General features: G+C 43.3%; 1 protein-coding gene across 4 annotated transcripts in view; it reads left to right on the top strand.

The window, feature by feature from the left end:
- Window positions 1–16509, top strand: part of polrmt (polymerase (RNA) mitochondrial (DNA directed)) — a 45887-nt gene that overhangs the window by 16312 nt on the left and 13066 nt on the right. For all 4 annotated transcript variants that reach the window (XR_011695251.1, XM_071521498.1, XM_071521497.1 and 1 more), the window contains exons 10-15: window positions 1178–1963; window positions 2676–2798; window positions 4243–4365; window positions 5615–5794; window positions 6934–7020; window positions 8854–8967. Coding sequence is in view for 3 of the 4 variants with exons in the window: in XM_071521498.1 (XP_071377599.1) it covers window positions 1178–1963; window positions 2676–2798; window positions 4243–4365; window positions 5615–5794; window positions 6934–7020; window positions 8854–8967 (1413 nt within the window). In the remaining variant the exon portion in view is untranslated. The remainder of the gene's footprint in view (window positions 1–1177; window positions 1964–2675; window positions 2799–4242; window positions 4366–5614; window positions 5795–6933; window positions 7021–8853; window positions 8968–16509) is intronic.

The raw sequence follows: 16509 nt of genomic DNA, 5'->3' as shown, positions 1-16509 counted from the left end.
AGGCAGTTAAACTTGAAGGAATTGTAGAGCTGACCTTATCACAGAGCCAGTAAGAACTGTGGTAGGACAAAAACAAAGAAAATGCCTTGTAACAGACGACCTTCACTTTGGACAGGGCTGTCCGTCATTCTAAAGCACGTCGCTGCCTTGTCGAGCCTTTCACCTTGTCCACCTCAGCACCCTCCAATACATTGTGGAGCGCACCAGCATATGAATTATAAAACCATTTTTCACCCCATATGTGAATTGGCAGAGGGAGCAGTTGAGTAAGATGAATGGGTTCCAGGCTAATCCCTTTTTTAGTGTCCCCTTAATTGGCTGGCTGATTTACTGCCCTGGGACCCTGGCAGGGGATTCAGGAGACTGTTCAGTCCTGAGAGAGAGAGAGAGAGAGAGAGAAAATATCCAGCCCTGTGAACTTGATGCACTTTGACAGAGGGGCACACGTTTTTTTTTCCTCTCTCTTTCCTCCTCTGTGTTTCCTTTTCTCTCACTCTTTCTCTCTCTCTTTCTTTCTAACTCTTTTTCTCTCTCTTTCTTTCTATCTCTCCCTCCTTTGCTGTGCTGTGTGGGGATGGAGGAGGTCAGCTCATCAGGGGTGCAACCTAATGATTTTGCAGCACAGCATGGCAGTCTGACTCATGCAAGCAACACTGAGGTGTTTCATTTTTCTGCGAGTTTGATGGATTGGTGTAGAACCTGATGATTTCGCTCTCAAATTAAATATCTATATGTATGTTAATTGACGTGTTTTGTCATGATGTTTTGATGTATTTTTTCCTTAAGCTGATAGCATGATAATGTGGTGAGTTAGGAGTAGTAAATAAGAGTGTAATTACAGGTAAGAATGGTTGTAGACAGTTTTTTTTTTTTTCCTGTCAGCTTTGATTAAAATTGTCATGAAACAGATGTCCAAATTTGTAGCTTGTGTATTTACAGCTTCATAGTTACACTGAAATCAGTCAGAAAGTAAATCAGCCACACTCTACACACCAGAAGTCGTGATTAACCTTGACCTGGTTGTTAAATCAGCTAAGCAAACCTCATTCATTTAGGTGTAATTGAAACATTCATCTCTATTTAAAGAGAGATGTTTCCTGTGCCCGCCCACTCTTAAGTTTCTCTTCTTTCTAATTGGATCTCATGATATTGTGCTTTTTTTTTTTTTACCCACCAGGTCGGCTTCATCAAGCCCCACCCCATCCTGACTCAGATGCAGCAGGAAGCCATAGAGACCAAGTTGACCTTTGACTCCTACGTGATTCCGATGCTGTGCCCCCCTGTACCCTGGATCTCCACCAAGTTCGGGGCCTACCTGCTGACACCTACCAAGCTGATGCGTTCGGGGGACGGGGCCACCCAACACGAACTGTTGCTAGAGAAATGCCAGAACCTCGATCCTGTTGTGGACTCCCTCAACCAGCTGGGCACCTGTGCCTGGAGGATCAACAATCCCCTCTTGGACATTATTATCTCCATCTTCAATGACCGAGGCAGTGAGAAGCTAGACATCCCTCCCCCTCTGTCAGAGGCCCCCAAAGTCCCCCACTTCAACCCCCAAGATCCTTCCTATAATGCCACTGAGAAGGCCCACATGAAAAGGGAGGTGATCACTGCCAAAAAGAAATGCAGCGAGATGCACAGCTTGCGTATGGATGCTCTCTATAAACTCTCCATCGCCAACCACATTAGAGATGAGGTCTTCTGGTTCCCTCATAACATGGACTTCCGGGGACGCACCTACCCCTGCCCTCCCTACTTTAACCACCTGGGGAGTGACGTGACACGGGCCATCCTTTTGTTTGCGGAGGGGAAGCCCCTGGGTCCTAAAGGACTGGACTGGCTAAAGATTCACTTAGTCAACCTGACAGGACTGAAGAAGAGGAGCTCACTGCAGGGCAGGTTGGAGTACGCCAACTCCATCATGGAAGACATACTGGACTCTGCTGACAACCCACTAAATGTCAGTCTATCTTTATTGGTCTTTGCTATTAATGCTATTTGCTTTTAATAATATAGTCCATAACTTCATAGTTACACATAGCACATCTGGGTACTTGTGGGCTACTAGTAGGTAAAATGTTAAAAGTCTTCTAGGGTCTCAGAAACCCAACTGAAACATACACTGCCAGTCAAAAGTTTGGATACATGCATTTTTCTTTATTCTTACTTCTTAACTTAATAAGGAGTTATGCAGTGACCAAAAAAGTGTTAAACAAATCAAAGCTATCTTATATTTTAGACTCTTTATAGCAGACACCCTTTGCCTTGATGGAAAGGCAAAGGCTTTGGAAAGAAATTCATACATAGGTATCAACCTCACTATTTATATTTGTATAAAAAACAAATTTCAAGCATTTAAGTGTAAGCCTTGAGATCAAAATGACTTGATGACCTGATTGTTCATTCAATCAGGTGTGTCCAATTTTTTGACTGGTAGTGTACACATAAGCATTTATTTCTTAAAGACATACAAAGACAGTTCATTCATGAAATGGATTTTAAAATTCCTAGCTTAACCACTGTCTCTCACAGGGAGTGAATGGTCAGTGTAATCAAAGTGACAAAATCTAATGGGGATATGAATTTGTCAAAACACAGGATAAAAATGCTCTTCCGCCTGTGTTTCTGTATGCAAGATAAGCGTGTCACGTGGTTGTGTTTGTGTTTGTCAGGGTAAGAAGTGGTGGATGAATGCAGATGAGCCGTGGCAGGCTCTGGCCTGCTGTATGGAGATAGCCAACGCTGTGAGATCTCCCGACCCAACGCACTTCAGCTCTCACTTCCCTGTCCACCAGGTACCGTACAACACACTGCGCAGAATTGTTTCTGGCCTGGCAGGGTTGAATAGTGGTATGAGAGACTTTGCTATTACCAAAAAGTCATGTGGTTGATTCCTGCAACAGTCAGTGTGTCCAAAGAAAAAACTGAACTCCTGTCTAGTCACTCCATGTATGTTTCTGTGTATACAAACCCAAAATGTAAATGTAAATTCACTATGCTTGACTAATGCTGATTAGAACAGAGATTTTCCTTTTCATAGAGAAAACATTGCTTGTCTGTCACAGACTAATTTGTGTAGTACAGGTACAGTTATGTACCTATAATGTTTCTATGAAACCTACCTCTGTATATTGAGTCTGTCTACATATCGACTGTAATATTTGACGCGTCTGAAAACACTGTAGGCCTGTCATACCTCCAGTTTATAGCCTCCTAAAAATAAGGTGTGCCATTCAGTCATGCTTTATAGTGCTGTTTTAGAGGACAGATCAAAGCTAACAAGCCAAGACCATTTTATGTTATCTGCCATAAACCTGTAGCGCTAATCTTAAACACCAGATCACAGCACAAGGTATAACTGAGAGCTGGGATTTACACCCTCGTCTTTTCTTACACAAGCCGTAACATGTTAATATGTTCAAATACAGGTTGGCTTTGTCATGTTTTAGACAGGCCTCTACAATAGTGTTGCTGTTGAGAAAGTGCAGGGATGGACACATACTGTATTTACTGTGTATACAGCCCACTAACTATGCAGGCTCAAATCGGTACTCCAGTGAATTGCAGATGTATAATTTTTTGCTTGTATAATTTTTCAAAGAGTCAAGCAACCTTGTCTGCCCCTCAGGCCCTCATTAATAGCCTTGTTATATTCTAGCTTTTATTCGTCACTTCAGCAAACGTCTCTTATTTATGTTCCTTTCCTCTCTCTGTGATGCCAAGTCACAGTCCAGATGTTGCTTTGAGTAAGGGAGTAATTGAAGATGCTCTTTAATAGTGGTTTGTTAGTGTGGCGTTGAAGTGCAAAATTCAAATTAAGTGACACTTGAGAGGCTGTGGGACATGGCAATATGTTGTTATGAACTGTGGCTAATGGCCTCAACAAAATCTCTAATCTCATCTTTCCAGCCGATGCTCCTGCGATTCATCTTGATCATTATCTATGTGTTTTTCATTGTGTTTCTTTTCTTCCCACTGACCTTGCTCCCCTTTCTTGTCCTTCCCTTCTCTTTTTATCCTCTCTTCCTTGTCTTTACTTTCTCCCATTTCACCCTTTGTTCTTCCCCATCTCTTCCAAATTCCTTTAATCACCTATTCTCTCTCTTGTTCCCCCTTAACCTCTCTCCCTGCGCTGCCCTCTCCCATTCTGTCCTGATCTCTCTCATGCTTCCTCTGTCTCGCTTATCTCCTCTTCCACATCTTTCCTTTCATCCCCCCCTCACTGCATCTCTCCTCCAGGATGGTTCCTGTAATGGTCTCCAGCACTATGCAGCCCTAGGCAGAGATGTCATTGGTGCCACGTCAGTCAACCTCGTGCCCTGTGACGTGCCCCAGGATGTGTACAGTGGAGTAGCTCAACAGGTCAGCACCAGTGTGCTGTTGTGTGGTTTGCATCATCTTACTCGCTTTCTTTGAACTGCACAGACTTGCAACTGCACTGCGAATTTGAATTGTGGTTGATTTAGATGCAATTGCCCATAGTGAGTGACAGACCAAGCATTGAGAATACATACCAGCAAGTTTTTCAGTGTAGGTCTTGCATTTAATATTGCTCAGTTTCCCAAGCCTTTCATCAGTGTGCAGTGAGAATAAGCTTTCCCTCCCTTGTCCCGCTGGCACACACACACAGCCCAATCAAAGGACCCGGCTTGCTGTGAGGCTGCTTATATTAGGGAGAAACAATTTGAAGTTAATCGTGAATGTATTGATTTTTTCAGTACCGGAGGGAACAGAGTCTGTTGACGCTGTTTGGGGGGGAGGGGGGGCGTGGGCAGTGACTGTAATAATCATACAGGGTAAAGCTCTGCCCCCCCCACATATAGTGTTCACTCGTGCAAGTAAGCATTACCCGGACAAGACCAATGAAAAATTCGTCCTGAACAGAAACAGTTACAATGAAGGCTATTTAAAAGCTAAGCTGAAAAGATACGTTTTTAACAGTCATTTGAAAATGCTTACAGAGCCTGCCTCTCTATTCTTTGGCAGGGTGTTCCACAGTTTAGGAGCATAGTTAAAAAAGGCTGCATCCCCAATCTTCTTTTGAGTGGGGTTTTGTATTTCTAACAAACCAGCAGTAGAAGACCTGAGGGCTCTTGATGGAATGTAGAACAGCAGGGATTCTGTAATGTAGGCCGGTCCTAAGCCATTAAGAGCTTTGTATACAAGTAAAATAACTTTAAAATCAATTCTATAATTCTGTAGCTGCAAAGTATATTGTGGAGTTGTCAATGAGCTGGGGAATCGACTGAAAGTAGAGTGCAGTTTGCTGCCAGTCCCTATCTCATTGTCCTATTGTTACCTCTGGGCATTGCAGTTATTGTTAGACGATAGATTATATCAGGCTTGTGAAATAAAGACCTACCTCTCCAGATAAATTAAATCTGGTTGTTTACTCTTAGGGATAAGCGATACAAAAGGTAACAGCCACTCAGTCTGCTGTGGTAAGAAGAATGGATTGTACAGTATAAAGACATTATTGGAGATTGTGTTAAAGCATTTCTGCCCAAATTACATGTGAATGTGCATCACAATGTCCCCCAAAAGAGTTGATTTGGACACAAGCTGTTCAACATTTGTGTGTGTGTGTTTTATGTGTGTGTGTGTGTGTCAGGTAGAGGAGTTCAGAGTGCAGGATGCAGAGAGAGGTCTGAAGATTGCTCAGGTCCTGGAGGGCTTCATCAGCAGGAAGGTGGTCAAGCAGACTGTGATGACGGTGGTGTACGGAGTCACACGCTACGGGGGGCGCCTCCAGATAGAGAAAAGACTGAAGGAGATTGATGAGTTCCCCAAGGTAGGGGAGGAGTGGAGTGGGGGGGGGGGGGGCTCTCCCTTCTCCTGTACACCGTTTTATTTTTAGCGTGGTATGACAGAGTGACCTTTAGCGTGGGGTCTCCTCTATACGGGGCTCTCCCTGCAATTTCCTCTCGTCTACATTTTTCCTCAGCAGACATATACATTTTTCGTGTTACACGCACAGCCTATTAATCCCAGATGGATTTACAGTGAAATATGAGGTCTTCCCCACTGAGGTCTATCCTCACACCTTCTTGTTGCCCCATTGCTTTGTGCATGTGCATGGCGACATTTATCACCCAAGTGACAGTGTCTGCATGTATTTGCAGATTAGGGATTTTGGAAACTGTAAACTTGGTGTTATGAGTACAAGACTGTCTCCAAGTGAGCTGCATGGAGGAAGAGCAGAGGCTGTTAAAGTTTGCATTGTCATTGTAGTAAAATATTGAATGGTTGTGGCAGGGAGGCCAGGGAAGTCTACACTAATAGACATATATGATATCCTTTCTATCTACAGCCACTATAGACCTATTTTTAGTTTTAAACTACTATTCCGTTCGGCTGGAGATAAATGGTTCTTTGATGGGCAAACCCAATCTGTTGAATGAGATCATGGAAGGAGAATGGAAGCATTTAATCTTCTTACAGTGGTGTTTAATCTCTGTCAAATAGCCATATAGTTCCTTACAATAGCTATAGTTAATTACATTGTCTGTACAGATGGGATTGCCATGATACTGCTCTCATTATGTCTAGCATCTAACAGCCTGAGGATTGTGCTAAATGACTTCTGCTTAATGTCCCTAATTGTTTAAACAGGGAATTTAGGAGAAGTGTAATTGTGACTGATTACAGAGTGGGATGGATGGGGGGTGAGGCAGCTCATAGATAAAAGTCTACCAAGGAGGAGATCATATCACTGAAATGATATACCACTTGAAAGACCGTTTCACTCAGCACTGTAACATTCATCACACATTTACATTATCCGTTCGATCCCTAATGATTACTACAATGGAAAAGCCTTTATATTCATTTTTAACCCTTTTTTTTATTGAGAAACGCTGTGTAGCTTCTTGAAAGTGACCAATTTGCGGTGTGTGTGTATACACGCATAATCATGTGTTGTATTTTCAGGAATATGTATGGGATGCGTCCCATTACCTGGTGCGTCAGGTGTTCAGTAGCTTGACGGAGATGTTTACAGGCACCAGGAAGATCCAGGTGGGTCCACTACACCTGCACACAATAATATACTTTCGTCTGACACATTATCACCAGTACAAACTCACACCTCTTTGTTACTAACTGCTGTGATAACAAGGATGAAGTGCAGTACAAATGCTGTGGAGCACTCCTTGTAATTGCTCTACATTAGTATATTCTTGTCTTCCACTTTTCAAGTATCCCTGCGTAAATACTATTTCCACTCAGGTTGTGAATGTGCTTTAAGTCACATTCAACAACACCTGAATATAGCACAACCATACATTCACGTAGCATAACGACACACTAATACAATGTGCACTTACAAATGGATGCATAAAAACTTTGTTTGCACATTCATACAGTATCTATGTATAGTAACACCCATTTCTATCTCCATTAAGGTATCCAGAACCCTCCACTGACCCAATACTGAATATAGGATGTGATCGTTTTTTTTCTTCCTGTATTAATGACTAGTTTACTTCACTATTACCCAGGCAGCTGCACCCATTCATCACATAGACTCCATTTATAGATCCAATTCATTTGGAGCATGCACCTGGTAGGGGATTGTACATTATCTCCACAGGACTGGAGCAGTTTGGCTAGCTAACAGAGCCACCACCCAGTGTTTGTGTGCGTCCCTCGGGGGAATGTGTGGGGACAGCCCAGTCTGAGATGAAAAATTCCCTTCCCATCATACCTTGGCCCTGACCTGGTGCTTGTGTGTGTGTGTGTGTGTGTGTGTGTGTGTGTGTGTGTGTCTATGTGTGTGTGTGCACGCCTGTAGCTTTAAAATAGGTCACGTCCCCTAGCATTTTGCAGCGGTGAGTGAGAGATGGGTGAGCAAGGGGTAGATGATCAATCCCTAGTGCTGTCATCCCTGACCTCTCCTCTCTGTACATTTGCCACTTATTCTGTCAACACTCCTATTCATTCTCCTGCTCTCCACGCACTCCTTTTCTCTCTCTTTCGCTCGGTAATTTATCAATCTACTCATTGATCAATCGATCTGTTTAGCTATCTAGCTAGTTAATCTCTCTCTCTCTCCCATTTTCTCATGCTGTCCTCCTTTATTTTATTGTACCTGGGCGTAGATTCAGGGAGGGGAGAGGAGGGCGAAATAGAGAGAGGAAGGTAGGCCTGCCAGCTGATGAATGGAGCAGCTTTGGGCCAGGTTGGGGCTTATTTGTCTTTCCTATAGCTCTGTGTGCATGTGTGTATGCGCCTGTGTGTGTGTGTGTGTGTGTGTGTGTGTGTGTGCGTGTGTGCGTGTGTGCGTGTGTGTGTGTGGAGACACCGGTGGAACATTAATAGGGTTTCCATTCTTGGAGATTAACTGTGTCAGAGACTCAGCTGATGCAGACAGCACTGTTGCGCTCTAATTTTCAGACTAAGCAACAGCTCTCCACCTGGTCCACACTAAGTCTGCAACACCTGTTTGCAGTAGAATACTCCATGGAGTACAGGAGCAGCCTAAATAGATCATCTGTTGAGGCCTTGGAGAGGGAGTTTCTCTTTTCTGTTTGTTGTTCCAAATGCTCAACAGTGTATTTATATTTACAGCCTGATTTATTAAAGCCTCCACACAGCAGAACATGAAAAGTTCATCAGACAACTGTCAGAACTCGCTGATTTGAACTTGATTGCGCTGCTCTTGTCCAAATGTGCACACACAAGCACACATACAAGTGTGCAAGGACACACACACACACATACATACACATGCAACAAATAGGCAGGAATTCACTCTCAGTGATTGGTGAAGTGCCCTACTTTGCTCTGAGTGCCCCCCTCAGCCCTGTGTGTGCCCTCACGTTACCTCTGGTGGTGTCCCCTGTGTTGCAGGACTGGCTGACAGACAGTGCCAGGCTGATCTCCAAGTCTGGCTGCACTGTGGAGTGGGTGACACCCCTGGGCTTACCCATCATCCAGCCCTACCACCGCACACGCAACCAAGTGGTAAGTCTCATCAGAACACATGCGGGGGAGGGTGGTTGTGTGTGGGATGTCTGAGAATATTGGTTGAAATCTTTGTTTTGATCTTTGTAAGATGAGGTTGTAATAATCTAAGCGTCCATCTGCATGCAAGACAAAATGTGGTCACTAATCCATGTTTCATTAGTCATTACACTGCATGCTCATACCTTAACATGACTTCATACTTATCAAACACTGGCCTTTCCAAGGCGAAATTCAAGTATTTGTGCTATTTCTGCAGCCTAACTAGCATAAATGGTATTATAATTAATGTTGACAGTGAAGGTACTAGAGCTTACTGTACTTGTTATCTTAATGCGTAATGCTGATTGTTTTAGCACCAACTCCTTGTATGATCTGCATAGTGCCATACACTGTATAACAGACAGCTTAGCCAATTAGAGGCTTTTCTTTGTTTCCCTTTTTGTATGACCTTTGTAAGATTCTCCTCTTGTATCTTCACCTATTTGTCTTGCTGCTCTTTGCTTTTTGTCTCACCTTTCACAGCATCCTCAATACATCCACAACTGGCCTTTTCACAGCTCCCGCTTTATACACCTTTCAACACACACATGCACACATGCATAAGCATACACATACAAATTCCTGTCAAGGCAATACTTCCCAATACAATAAACTCCTTCAAATACTGTCAGTGACTGGAGCATTGTACTGTTACATGGCAGTATGTGTTGAGATTTGACCCATCCTTGTCTTACTGCTCCAACTGGTTTTGCCCTGCGGCAGTACAGCACCTTGGATCATCATCATCATCATCATCATTCCACAGTGTGATTTCCGCTTGTTACATTTTATTGGACTTTTATGGAATTTCTGATGAAGTTCATCATAAATCAGGTTGGTTGGTTCGCTGTTAGGTGGTTGGTTGGTTTTAACCATGGACATACAGTAGGAGGTTTGTCTTCAGTCTCAGATTGAAAGAATATTTTTGTTGGCCATGATCACACACATCCTGTGTTTTTCTCCATTGACGGCAAGCTGTAGGGTTAAGAGTGAAGGGTGAAACTGTAAAATACCTCTGGGTTTAGAGTGTCAATACCCCTCCCCTTTCTTTTTACCACTCGCTGTTTTTAAGTAATACCCAAAGTGTCCATTTCCTCTCTGTTCTTTCTCGCTCCCTTTCATCTCTCTCTCTCTCTCTCTCTCTCTCTCTCTCTCTCTCTCTCTCTCTCTCTCTCTCTCTCTCTCTCTCTCTCATCCTTTACCCTTCCTTGTCTGTGCATGCTCCAGAGGAAATCCAACTCCCTGTGAAAATGTAAAATATCTATTGTCGTAGTCTTTTCATAGCTAGGACACCCAACCTATCATGCGGCTCTAAATTCTGGACGCTCTGCGGATGGAATGTCCTAGCTGGGTTTTCCAAGTGGAGCGGTCTTGATAGGGTTGGTGTATGAGTGCACCGCTGATGGTGTATTGTGATTGCAGTGAGTGGCCTGACTGTAATGGAGCTCAGCGGCATCGCTCGAGTTCTCCGCCACTATGGAGACCCTGACAGCAGCACGTCTTGGAGATAAGGTGTCTGTGTGCCAGCACGTCTGCAGATAACGTGCCTTTGTGCGTGTGTGTGCATAGAAAGAAAGAGACTGAATTGTGTTTGTGTGTGTGTGTGTGTGTGGTGTCCTGAGTGTATAAAACCCAGGTTGACTTCAGCAGTAGGGATGCAGTGCTGTATCAGCAGACATCGGTATCGGCCGATCTCAGCTTTAAAAAGCAATATCATTATCGGTCTGATATTATCTTTACTGCTATTTGGCCAATTGTGTTTTTTTTCTAGGAGTATGTCACTTATTACAACTGTCAAATTATCAACATAATAAAACTAACATGATCTTTTGTTTAAAAAAACACTTAATTATCTTAAGATAGGCATCTGAAAAGCTTAACCTGTTTTGCACCTGCATTTGTACAATTCGCCGATGTAGTGGGGAAATTTCGGACATTGGTATCTGCCTCAAAAACACAGTGCATCCCTGTTCAGCAGTATCCTTTAGCTCATTGACTGAGGAGTGGAGGAGACTGACACATAGTGTATGCCAAGCACAGACAGACAGCATAAGCAAGCCTGCAGGCTCGCCCAGCATGCGGCCTGCTCTCCTAGTACGGCATCAAGCAGCAGGTTGCGTTGCAGGAGGAGTGACACCTCATAAGCAGGTGCAGGAGAGCGAGGGTGACAGATGGTTGGTCTCCTGAGGATGCAGCTCTCTGTGTTGATGTAGTAGGGCACGCTGCCTCGACGTGATCCTCTTCTCTTACTGTCCAACAGGGGCAAGGGAGCTGATTAGTCTGTGCCTTTTTCATAGCCCTAAGAAGAATAAATTAATGAATGAAGCGATGACTTCAGGGATGAATGACTCTAATCCAGTTGCATCATGGGACAACAAAGATGAAACTCTAACTTCCAGAAAGGTCACCCTTTCTCTGTGTAGCTGGATTAAATTCAATCTCCCAGTCCCCCCTCTGCCTCATAAATCCCTGGCCACTGTGTTTCTGGGGGTTCTTGGTAATTAGACTGTTCGGAGAATGAGAAGATGAAGCACGATGAACAGTAAGTAAACAAATAAGTGGGAAGAAAGTATCTGGCTTCACTTAAACAGACAGTTTTGTGTGTGTGTGTGTGTGTGTGTGTGTGTGTGTGTGTGTGTGTGTGTGTGTGTGTGTGTGTGTGTGTGTGTGTGTGTGTGTGTGTGTGTGTGTGTGTGTGTGTGCGCATGCGTACATGTTTGTGTGGCCACCTACTTATTAGTGTGTGTAATGAGTGTTTTTGTGTACCTGTGTAATTGTGTATTTTTCCATAGTTGATGAGAGGTGAGGAAATTAGAGCAGGATGGGGGAGCTGAGTGGAGCATGAACATACATCAGTGAGGCTGCCTAACAGGATTGGAGATACTAATCGGATCAGAGGTCACTTTTGCTCTGGCTCAGATTCCTTATTTGTTTTTCATCCCTCTCCTGGGCGAGGTTACAGTGAAATCTCACTCTCGGTGGATGATGACACAAGGGAGCCGTCGGCGAATGGATTTGTGAGCTTACAGCGTGACTAAAAGCTTGTGTTCTAATGTCCTCTGTGTGGAGAGAATCAGAGTTAGTTGACTTTGAGTTTTGGTTGCAATTGGTGATTTCCCTGGACAGTTATGCATTCCCATCCCAAACAAGCTGAAACAAAAACCCTGGCTGCAACATGTGTGCTCCAGACTGCTTTATTACTGCCACAATCTGTAATTGGTTGAACAGCACAACCGCCACTTAATTCACACTGTGTGTTGTTTTTAAACTGTCAAAGTCCTATCCATTCTGATTAGCAAGTTAAATCCCATCTGTTAGAAGCCCCAGAAAGAAGCAATTGAAAAGAGGAGTGTTGTTAATAAAAACCCATCTTACTAATAACAAACCTGTGTTACTATTTTAAAGACTTTCTGTTTACAATCCCATGTTGCTACCTTGCTAAATTGATGCTCTTTCTGCTTGTCCTTACTTTGCCTCTGTATTGCAGTAGCATTACAGCAGAGTGTGTGAAAGAGGGGCTGCAGAATCAGAATGAGTTGGCCTTTAATTCTAATTCTAGGGAACTATGCATCTCTAAATGTCGGCGCGACTCCCCCCCGCCCCCGCCCCTCCTGTTGCCTTAAAACAGAAGCGAGCGGTTCCCAGGGGTAGCGTGCCGTTTCGTTGATGTTGCAGAATCTTGTGGCATTTTGGGGTGAAATAATAAATGCAGTTTGAGTTTCAAGGACACCCCCGAGAGGTAAAAAAAAAAAAGGAAAGTTTGGAAGAAACGAGGTCTGGAAAAGGTCAGTGGAAGTGTGGTAAGACTCAGGGGGTGTGTGTGTGTGTCTGTGAGTCTGTGTCCGTCTTTCTCTGTCTTCGGGGGGAGAGGCTAGATAGAGGACAGAGAATAGAGGAGAAAGAGGGGTACGGTGTATAGGGCAGACCTGCTTTGATGAACAGATGAGAGTTGTGTTATTAACCACTAAGTGACGAATGGGGATTCCCTTCTTGGCAGCGCGGCTTTTATGTGGTTACTGATGGCTGTTTTATCCATAACCATCTGTACTGTGACTCTCAGGTGATTTAGTCTGCAGGATTCTATTCCCCACGGACACAGCAGGGTTACTCAAGGACTCATTCATCACAACTTACAGGTTTAAGTCAGGTACTGCATGCAGATCCGGCGCAGACAGTGTAGTGTAGTGACCTCATTTACAGCATGGTAGGCAGTTACTCACACCAAAGGTAACCTCCATTTCTTTCACCCTGACCCCTTTTTGCATCACAGTCTCTCCTGTCCCTCCCTCTAACCTATCCTTGAGGACGTGAAGAGCGGATGCAAATAGGGGGATGATGGACAGATCTCTCTCTCCCCCCCCGAACTCCTCCTAGAGCAGTGATGGATGAGATAGCACCCATGGCAGATACTAATGGGGTTTTTACTGCACTACGCTTCTATTTTAAAACTGTTTGTTGATGATTGTGTGATTCTGTCATGCATCACACACTGACCTTCAAGCAATCGACACAAAGCTGGCAAATCAAATAGCTAGCCTGCTCCCTAAAGCTAGCTTTAATATCCTTCCATCCATATGGACACCTGTCACTTTAATCCCTTTGTATCTGTACCTTCTTTAAACAGTTATACAGTTATATTAATTTTCAGTTTTTGTTTTTTTTATTATTAATTTTATAAGAAATTGTTATCTGTGCAATATATCCACATTTGATTTGAGATCTCTGTGATTCACATAATATTATGTGAATCACACAGATTAATATTAGAATAATAGATAGAATAATATGAATGTGATTTTACAATGTGGCTGTCCCATAGACACAAATTCATTACAGAGAAGCTCACATATATGGCTATCCTTATTATTGAAATTGCAAATTTTAGGTCTTAACATTTTCATGGTACTCTGAGCCTCTCTATTTTTTTTCTAGTATCACTGTGTGACGTATTGCAGTCAAACACAAATCCACGCTGTGTAAGCTATAACCAAAATGTCATCAGTAAAACTATCTAATACACTTAAAGGCTTGAAATCACCTCCCAAACAGCGCAGTCGATGTATTCTACTTCCCACATTTTTGGTCTGTTGAAGTTGAAGTTGATTAGGGAATCGTTAGGATTGCGGGGGGATGTGCACATCAAAGAGCTTCTGAGTCCTCTATGTTCATCCCACAGAGATGTAAGCAGGATCAAATGATTTACATTACTAGCAAATTCATGGTTATTAAAGGTTCCTAAGGGACCCAAAACGGCAGTGGTCATGCTCTGCTGTCCTGCACCTTCAACATTGTTCTGAGGAGTTTGTATAATGGATGGTATTGCTATTAACTGAATTCAAAGACCCCATTCAGCAGTGAATTTGGAAAATTTAGCAAATTTATGTTCAATCAGTGGGAGTAAAAGGCAAAACAACACTGCAGGCTTTCCCAGAATGCCTATGTTTCTCTATTTTGCCTGTTTGTGATGCAGTTCCATGTGTTTGAAATGAAAACAAGGAGTTAAGTGTCAGTTTATCCTCATGTGAGCCCCTAAATAATTGGGAACACACATTTTAAATGAAACTCAAACACACATTTTCCATTCATTCACGTTACCTTGGATGAATCTTGTTCTGTACAGTGAGCAACAGTAGCCATATCTAACGACTTTTACACTAAAAGTACTTTGATTATACAGAGAACAGATGAAAGTGTTTTTAGTACTCTGAGCATAATTGAAGTGAAATGATGAAACATTTCCGCACCAAAGCTCTTATCCATCAGCACAAAAAAGGAGTGGCATTCTTCATTCAACGTTTAGACAGAAATGGGTACGGGCCGACCGGCAGACGGATGAAGATGCGGACCGAGAGACACTCAGATACATTAGTGCGGGCAGAAAGCAAGGTAAACAGACTAATGTAATGTGCTCACTTTGATGAGGAGTGGAAAGGCAGAGAGTACTCCGCTGCCTGTTGCCAGTCGTATCTCTTTCCTGATAGCGGCCTGTCGTCCTCACCCAGGCACGGTTCCAGGGGTCAATGACAAGACCGTCCTGCCGCAGATGCCTTGGCATGGCTGACTGGATGGACCCCCAAGGCTCTGGAGATTAGAGACCTAGGCCTTCTGTCCACTAGGAACAACTGTCCGCGAAGGCCTGTGTATTGGTCTTGGGCAAAAATAGAAAAGATCAAAATGAGTCAGCAGGTATTTGGCCAATTCCCTGGCAGTGTGCATTTACTGGCAAATGTGTGTTCACTTGCCCAGCGAGAGGTTCAAGTGGGCAAACGATCAAAGATTGGCTCCCTGTGTTTTATTTACGCTTCTTAGCTGTTCACTATCCAGTGATGATCGGTTGTTAGGGTTAAGTGAACGCCCTTCATATATAAGGTGCTCTCTGAAGTCCATAGTTTATGAAATAGAGAGGGTGTAATTAATGAAGTAGCCAAATATTTTGCATTCATGTGTGCCCTCTTTCAGACCCCCCACACCCCAATGGCACCTCCCTCCATTGAGTTTTTCTTCTATTAATGAAATCTAATAGATTCATGAATCACTATGATTGATTGCCACCCTCTTTTAATATACTTTCTTTGTGTGTGTGTCTCTCTCACTCATACACACACACTTAAATTTCTAAGTATACTATCTTCGGATTTTCTCAGCACTTCAGCAGCTTCACTGTCACCAGGAGCTGACTGTAGCTCCTGGCCTTTCCATGTATGTTTCCTGCTTGCATGTGTTTTTGAGTGAGTGCGTGTATATGTGCGTGTATCTATGTACATGTTGTGTTTGTATGTGCGTGTGTGTGAGGTGAGGAGTGGTGATCTTCTCAATAGCCTCTTAAAGAGAGCAGTGAAGTGATGGAGGTGTGAGCGCCATGACTGGGCCACTGTGGAGTGCTCACACACACTACTGACTGACCAAATGGCTTCTCTTATGCTGCTCTATGTTACAGTAGATACCCCCTGTTATGCACTTGGGTCCATACTAGACAGCTAACTTGTATGCCCATGCTGCATTGCGTGACAGAGCTGTTCAGGGTAACATGGTGGATCAGTAGCCAGCCACCCATAGCAGTACATTTCACTTTAATGTGTTTCTTAGCTGAGATCCACCTGGTCTGCCTATGCTAAAAATGTATACACACATTGTACTGTAAGGCGCTTTGGATAAAACTGTCCAACAAATGGTATATGTGAAACAGTAGGTGAAAAAATCAACTGCAAGAATGGGCTGTTTTCCTAGAGGTAGCTTAATCAAATTTCACATAATTATCATTTATCCCAGTTTGAAATATTGTTTGAGTCTGGGTTTAATCCATTAAAACAAGCCTGTGTATTTTCCTACAGAGACACTTGTGACACATGTTTTTCAATAGTACAGTTCAGTTCATCTGTTGAAGAGTGGTCAGGGTCACAGCTTTTGGCCTAGTTTGGGTGTGTGTACATGAGCATGTGGCATCAAGCGTGTCTTTATAGTCAGTAAAACAATATCTTTGACCCTGCTGAGAATCCATTC

This window comes from Centroberyx affinis, unplaced genomic scaffold (assembly GCF_046629955.1).
Source record: "Centroberyx affinis isolate AG114_WGS23_722 - 3 ecotype Tasmania unplaced genomic scaffold, CSIRO-AGI_Caff_v1 ptg000893l_1, whole genome shotgun sequence".
In the NCBI taxonomy this organism is placed as follows: domain Eukaryota; kingdom Metazoa; phylum Chordata; class Actinopteri; order Beryciformes; family Berycidae; genus Centroberyx; species Centroberyx affinis.
Note: the sequence above shows the minus strand (reverse complement) of the source record. Positions and strands in the feature narration are given on the sequence as shown.